The sequence below is a fragment of the Equus caballus genome, chromosome X (assembly GCF_041296265.1).
Source record: "Equus caballus isolate H_3958 breed thoroughbred chromosome X, TB-T2T, whole genome shotgun sequence".
Lineage (NCBI taxonomy): Eukaryota > Metazoa > Chordata > Mammalia > Perissodactyla > Equidae > Equus > Equus caballus.
The window spans coordinates 499,540-506,853 of NC_091715.1; the positions used below are offsets into that span (position 1 = coordinate 499,540).

General features: G+C 66.3%; 1 protein-coding gene across 1 annotated transcript; it reads right to left on the reverse strand.

The window, feature by feature from the left end:
• Window positions 1-1,158: 1,158 nt before the first annotated feature.
• On the reverse strand, window positions 1,159-4,887 carry SLC25A6 (solute carrier family 25 member 6). Its single transcript, XM_023634414.2, has 4 exons — window positions 4,568-4,887; window positions 3,374-3,860; window positions 2,262-2,402; window positions 1,159-1,753 (listed from the first exon to the last, which is right to left on the reverse strand). The coding sequence occupies exons 1-4, from the start codon at window positions 4,676-4,678 to the stop codon at window positions 1,596-1,598; spliced, it is 897 nt and encodes a 298-aa protein (XP_023490182.1). The 5' UTR covers window positions 4,679-4,887; the 3' UTR covers window positions 1,159-1,595.
• Between the last annotated feature and the right edge of the window lie 2,427 nt (window positions 4,888-7,314).

Consider the following 7,314-nt stretch of genomic DNA (forward strand, 5'->3'; position numbering starts at 1 on the left):
TGTCGTGCTCATTTCCTAAATAAAAGAGTTTTCCACCCTCTCGGTGGTCCCCCCGAAGGTGGGATCCGGCCCGTCGCCCCGAGGCCGCCAGGAGAGACCGGACTTTGCGCCCAGGGTCCCACTATCCATGCACGCGCTCCGCCCTGAGCTCTGTGTCGGAGGGCATTGCGTTTTCTTGCTGCGTTTCCCCCTCCCAAGCACGTTAAGTGGCTTATGGCACGAGAGCGCCCCTCCGGCCCCTCGCCAGCTCCGCACGACCCCGGGGTGGGGGTGGGGGGCGCGCACAGGGATGCGGCGCGTGCGCAGCAGGCAGGGGGCGTCCCGGCGGCGAGGCCTCCGTGGGGCTGCAGGGGGGGAGGGGGGGACCCCCGCTGCCTGCCGCCCCGCCCACGGTGTTATTAATTCCTGACGGTGAGCCACCCCCGGACCCGCTGGAGGACAGCCCACCCGTGAACCCAGGAGAGAGGACGCCTGTGCGTCCGGGAACCTGGCCTCCAGGAGGGGGCTGCGCTGTGCAGTGACCTGATTCTCTGGCTTGCTTGCATTCTTAAGGTTCCAAGGTCTTACGGGGCGGAAGCCAGCTTGAACTGCCTGCCATCCGCCGACTTTTTGCTAAATAGTGAGAGGATGCCGATGTGCGGAATGTCCCACGGGGCACCCCCCGGGGGTCAGCTGGAGACGTTTGCGAGCCGCTAATGAAGTTGGGGGGCGGGGGGCCCAGAGCAGGCACGGGCCACGGGATGGGATGAGCCCCCAAGTTTCTGTTTCTCTTCCCCATCCATGGGGGGGGCCTTGGCACAGGCCAGGCTGCACATGGGCTCTCGGGGGCCCGGTTTCCTTCCTGCCTCTTCCCAGTGGGAGACCACAGCGTCCCCTCCCCCCCCCATAGAACCTTAAAAGTTGGGGTTAGTGCAAAGTCCAGAGGGTGGCCTCTCACTGACCACTCGGGCCTCCCACCCCATTAGGATGCTCGGTTCAAAAACAGACCAACACCCGGGCCACCCGGGGTTCACGGGTTCAGATCCCGGGTGCAGACCCAGCACCCCTCGTGAAGCCATGCTGTGGCAGCATCCCACATGAAATAGATGAGCACGGGATGTTGGCTCAGGGACAATCTTCTCCCCCGCCCCCCCAAAAAAACAGCCCACCACTCGGGGGTCTCTGTGTCCCGGTTTTATTCTTTTGCAGCAGAACGCCCAACACAGAACATAATCGCAGATAGTCGGCTGTGCAAAAAAGATAGTGCTTAAGTACAAATGGGAGACATGATTCCTTTGTTAAATAAATACTTAAACACAACGCGGGTCCCACAGGCACCTGGACCCGGGGCCGTGCGTCGGGAGCTGCCTGGCCGTGGACCCATGCAGACGGCAGGATTGCCCTCTCCCCACCCCAGACACCGATGCATGGCACCGGCGTGCCGATGGTCTCGACCACGAGGAGCCCCGTCTAGAGCCCGGTCCCGGCCGCTCGCTCCTCGGGGTCCGGCCGGGACGAGGACAGTGGAATTTCTGGAAGATAATGGTCCGTTAGGAGTTAGGCATTGTACGCGCTGCTGTTGGTCCCGTGTCCGGCGGGGCGGGGCGGGCCGGCGCCTAGATGACCTTCTTCAGCTCGTCGTACAGGACCAGCACGAAGGCGCCCCCCATGCCCCTGAGCACGTTGGACCAGGCGCCCTTGAAGAAGGCCTTGCCCCCCTCGTCCTTGAAGATCTTCCGCCAGCAGTCGACGGTCCCCTTGTACATGATGTCGGCTGCGGGGGGGGGGGGGAGACACGTGGGGGTCACTGGGAGGGTCTTCCGGGAACAGGCGCGAGGACAGCCACAAAAAAAACCCGGGACCGGGTGCTGAACCCCGGACACCCCCCAGCAGGGCAACCTGGAGTCTGGACCGTCCGGGGGGCAAAGAGGCCCTCCTGGAGGCGGAGGGCCCTGGGTCACGACCCCCCTGGGGGCTGCACTGGGAGGATGGGGATGAAGCACACAAAACTCGAGTTGCAGCTTCCACAGACCCGTCTCCACCCCGGGGTCCATGCACGGCCCCTGCACACCCTAGAGACGAGGTCAAGGGTCGCGAATGCAGTGCTGCCCAGAAAAAGGACCTCGTGTCTGATGAGACCCCTGCAAAGCCCGACTAAAGTGGGGCAAAGCGCCTTGTGTGAGGCCTGCACGCCTCCTGGGGGCTGAGACCAGGCCATGCGAGGAGCCGGCGGCCCTTCTCCCTGGGCCCCCAGCCGCCACCCCCAGAGCTGCACGAGTTACCTCCTTTGCGCCCCGACTGCATCATCATCCGCCGGCGCACGGTGTCGAAGGGGTAGGAGACCACGCCCGCCACGGCCGTCACCGTCTGCGCGATCATCCAGCTCACCACGATGTGGGTGTTCTTGGGGTCGGGCAGCATGCCTGTGGTTGGGGTCACCGCCGGCGTCAGGCCCCGCGGCTGCACGCCCCCGCCCCCGCCCAAGGCCAGAGCCGCACCCCCACCACCCACTGGGCTCCTCATGGAGCCCCAGGACCAGGTGACGCTGAGGGTCAGGATGCGGTGGGCCAGAGGGCCTGGGATGAGGAACGCCACCTGCAAACTACAGAGGGGCAGGCCCACAGGCCAGCTGAGCTCCGGGGACTGACCTCTCCAGGGCAGCAAATGGAGGAGCCTGGGCAAGGGAGCAGGCCGCCCCCGAGGCTGTCCTGTTGCAGAGGAGCAAGCAAGCAGGCTTGAGCCCTGACCCTCAGACCCTGAACTATGCACTCTCAGAAATGCAGATTGCCCCCGAGGCTGTCCTGTTGCAGAGGAGCAAGCAGGCTTGGGTCCTGACCCACAGACCCTGAACTATGCACTCTCAGAAATGCAGATTGCCCCCGAGGCTGTCCTGTTGCAGAGGAGCAAGCAGGCTTGGGCCCCGACCCTCAGACACTCAACTATGCATTCTCAGAAATGCAGGCTGCCCCCGAGGCTGTCCTGTTGCAGAGGAGCAAGCAGGCTTGGGCCCGGACCCTCAGACACTGAACTATGCACTCTCAGAAATGCAGGTTGCATTCCCAAACCCTACGACCTCAAAATGAGATTGTATCCGAACACAGAATGTTTAAAAAAAAAACGATCAAGATAGAAAGAGATCACACACGTCAAACTTCATAAGACGTGTCGGTCGCCCCCCCCCACAAAAAAATAACCAGACACAGCAAGGTAGCAAGGATGCACCGTGTTAGGACACGGATAGAAGACATGTCTACACACCAAGAAGAGGCGTCAGGAGGAACGAGGCCTGCCCACACCTGGATCTCGGGCGTCCAGCCTGCACGACGGTGGACCCACACCTGGCGGTTGTCGGAAGCCCCCACCCAGGCCCGTGGCACCGGGAGGACACACTCACCCTTGGCCGTGTCGTACACGCCAAAGTAGGCGGCCCGGTAGATGATGATGCCCTGCACGGAGACATTGAAGCCCTGGTACAGGCCCCGGAGGCCGTCAGACTTGGTGATCTTGACCAGACAGTCTCCCAGGCCTTTGAACTCGCGCTCCGTGGCCGACTTTCCCACGTCGGCCGCCAGGCGGGTCCGGGCGAAATCCAGGGGGTAGACGAAGCAGAGGGACGTGGCTCCGGCCGCCCCTCCGGACGCCAGGTTGCCGGCGAAATACCTCCAGAACTGCGTGTGCTTGTCCACGCCGCCCAGAAAGATCTGCTTGTACTTATCCTTGAAGGCGAAGTTGAGGGCTTGCGTGGGGAAGTAGCGGATCACGTTGGCCAGGTTGCCCCTCCAGAAGGACAGCACGCCCTGCTCCCGGGGGATGCGCACGATGCAGTCCACGATGCCCTTGTACTGCTTGTCGGCCGCGATCTGCTTACTGGCGTGCTGCACCTGAGGGGACGATGGGGGACCGGGTCACACGGGCGCCTTGGCCAAAGATCCACCATCACCCCGGGGGCAGGGTGTGTCCTCCGAAAAACGAGCTCGTGCACGTGGCCCGAGGTGCCCTGAGACCTCACAACTGGAGAAACCTGCTCTTTTAGGTCATTAGCTGCCCGTCGCTGCAACAGTGTCGCAAGAAAATCTTGCAACAATGATGCTAGCAGCGCGATACATTCCTTAACAACTCCCAACACGCGGGACGACGTTTCAGACTACACAATAGTTTATTCTGGTTTTTAACCAAATAGAATACAAAAGGGAAGAAAAAAATGTGTAAGGCTCAAGGGCATTAAGAGGACCCGCCCCCCCCCCCCCCACGGAGCACCCAAGGTCACCGCCCAGCCCCCCCCACGCGGGTTCGGTCCACGCGGCCACCCCGCGCGCATGCGCCCTTCGACAAGCCCCGCAGAATCCGGGCTCGCCGTCCCCAGGGCGCACGCGCGGACGTCCCCGGCGGGGAGAGCGCGTGCGCGCCCGCGCCCCTGCCCACGTGACGCGCGCCCGGTCCGCCACCGGAAGCCGGCGGCGCGCGGACAAAGCGGCGCGGCTTCCCACTTCCGGTGCCCGCCCGCCCGCCGGTCCCGGTGCCCGCAGCCCGCCCAGACTAGTTCCCCCGCGCCCGGCCCCTCGTCCCGGCGTCCCCAGGCCGCCCGCACCTGCAGCAGCAGCTTGACCCGCTCGATCGGGGCCACGGCCGTCTTAGAGATGGCGGCGGCGATGCCTCCGGCCAGGAAGTCCTTGGCGAAGGAGATGGCCTGTTCCGTCATGGTGGCGGAGCGCGCGGCGCAGCGGGCGGACAGCGGAGCGGGGACGCGGAGAACCGAGGGGTGGGCGCCGCTGGCTCAGCCCTGCCGCCGCCGGGACCGAAAGGACGGGGCGGCCAGCGCGCAGCCGCTAAGGTGCCCACGCCCCGCCCCCGCCTCCGCCCGCCGCGCTCATTGGCTGCCGCGCGCGCCCACGCCCCGCCCCTTCCCGCGCCCTGCGGCCCCGTGGGCTGCCGGGACTGGCGCCGCGTCCCGCCCCACGCCCCCGTCCGCCGCGCCCATTGGCTGCGAGGCCGCTGACGCCCCGCCTCTTCCGCGCGCCGCGCCCCGAGGCATGGCGGGAGCCCGGCCCCGCCCATGCGCGGTGCGGGCCGGGGGCTCGGCGGCCGCCGTGACCTTGTGAAGGTCAAGCCGGGGTCCGGCCGAGTGAGACGGACGACCGCGGTGGCGGACAGGGAGTCTGAGGGGTCCTCCGGCTCTTCTCGCAGGCCCCCGGAACCCGGCCGAGTCCCCTGGGCTGGCCCCGCGGAACCCCTGACTCCGGCCGCGACCCCGGGGCTCTCCCCGCAGACCCCTGAACCCCGGCCGTGTTCTCCGGGCTTGACCCCGTTGACCCCCAGACCCCGGCCGCGACCCCAAGGCTGGCCCTGCGGACCCCCGGACCTCGGCCGTGACCTCCGGCCTGGCCCCGCTGACCCCTGGGCTCGCCCTGCGGACCCCCAGACCCCGGCCGCGACCCCCGGGCTGGCCCCGCGGACCCCCGGACCCCGGCCGCGACCCCGGGATCCCAGCCGCGACCCCCGGGCTGGCCCCGCTGACCCTCGACCCCGAGCCCCCACCCTCGCTTCCCCCCGAGACGCCCCCCGCCGCCCTGCCGTCCGGGGCGTGCTCGCCCCCTGCGCGGGAGACCCCGGCCTGGTGTCGGTCCGCGGGGCCCGCACGAGCCCCCGGGACGACCCACCCCCACCGCGCGGCACCCCGAGCCCTGACCCCGTGACGCCGGGCGGCCCTCGGGCGCCGCGCTCTGGGGGCCTGGTGTCCTGTCTCTCCCGCCGGCGCCCAGCTGGCTGCAGCCTCCGGGCCTCCCCACCAGGCCGGGCGCGGCGACGTGGGGGCTCCGAGACGGGCAGGGGGCGTGTGCTGCTCGCCACAGGCCCATGCTCACACGCGCATTCATGCACACGCACACTCCTGCGCTCATGCACGTGCACATAGGCTTGAGCACAGATTCACACACATGCACGCACGCCCTGGTGCATGCACGAGCACACACCCACATACAGGCACACGCTCGTGCAAACAGATGCACGCGCACACACCCACATACATGCACGCTCTCGTGAACACTGCTCATGCACACGCGCTCATGCACACATGCACAGGGAAGCTGCTGAGACTGGAGGTGTGTTGAAATGTTGGGAACTGTTTATGGAATTGTAACGAAATGCGCAAGCCGTAACAGTGTCACTTGGTCAATGGTGGCAAACCACACAGGCATGTAAGCAGCACCAAGGTTTCCCGGGTCCCCAGTGTCCTTGAGCACGCCCTCCGCGTCCTGCCCTGACCTCCGGGAGAGGCGGGGAGGGCGGCGCCTGGGGCTGCCCAGGGTAGGAGGCCGGTCCTGCTGCAGGTGCGGGGGGAGGGTGCGGGGCCCAGAAACCCCTGGAGGGGCGTCAGGGTCTGGCCCTGGGGCCTTGCAGGTTCTGGCACATTCTTGAGGCTTCACCAGGAGCGGGGTGGTGGGGGCAGAGGAGGTGCCTGGAGGCTCCCCGCACCCCCTGCAGTCCCTGAGGGTCTCTGGAATGAGAACTGGGCAGCCCTAGGTCCTGGCGGGGATGGGGATCAGGCTCCGGGCCGTGTGTGGGGAGAAGAGCATCTCTCCCCTTGTTTCCTGTGTCCCCAGCATCAGCCTGCTGGGCGGGACGGACCCTGGCGAGGACCGTCCCTAGGCCAGCCCGCCCAAGCGGTTCGTGCAGGATCCAGCTGGTTGGCGTCTGCTGGGGCTGGGTTCCAGGGAGGCCGTGGCACCAGCTGCTTCTGTCTCAGAGCCTGTGTCCCGGAGACTAGAACATTCCTCTCGTGCTGGTGGGGCTGCTGACCTCTGAGTGATCTGCTCCCCCCACCCCCAACCCCCAGGCACGGGGACGCACGTCCCCTCCTTGTGCTCCGCCTGCATTCCCAGCGGCCACCCTGCCCACTAGGCTCTGAGCGCCCGAGGGTCCCTGGCCGCCTGGGCCTGGCACCAGACCATGCTGGGGAAATGCTTCTGGAATGAATGAATGAATGAGCGAAGGAATGCATGAAGGAATGAGGTCTCCCGGTTGCTAATGGGTTCAGGACATGTTTTTTCCATAGAAAGCGTTGCGTGTGTGTGTATGTGTGTGTGTGTGTGAGGGTGACGCGGCCCCTTTGCTCCACTGAGCTGACCTGGGAGGGCAGCGGGGCTGTGCACTCGGGAAACAGAACTCAGTGTACCTGGGCCGGGAGACCCGAGGCCGACTGCACACCTGAGACGGGAAAGGAGAGGATGCTGAGAGGTGGAGTGAAGAGGGAGAGAGGTCCTTACAGCCCCTTGTCCCATCCCCTCCCCCCGACACTCCTGGGGGCCGACTTGACCCAGTGAGGCATCCAGACTGTCC

Excerpts from the sequence above, each read along its gene's own strand:
- SLC25A6 (XM_023634414.2), bottom strand. The coding sequence starts at position 4,678 with ATGACGGAACAGGCCATCTCCTTCGCCAAGGACTTCCTGGCCGGAGGC. Across the intron at positions 3,861-4,567 it reads GGGTCAAGCTGCTGCTGCAG|GTGCAGCACGCCAGTAAGCA; the intron begins GTGCGGGCGGCC and ends TCGTCCCCTCAG. Across the intron at positions 2,403-3,373 it reads CGTGTACGACACGGCCAAGG|GCATGCTGCCCGACCCCAAG; the intron begins GTGAGTGTGTCC and ends CCCCAACCACAG.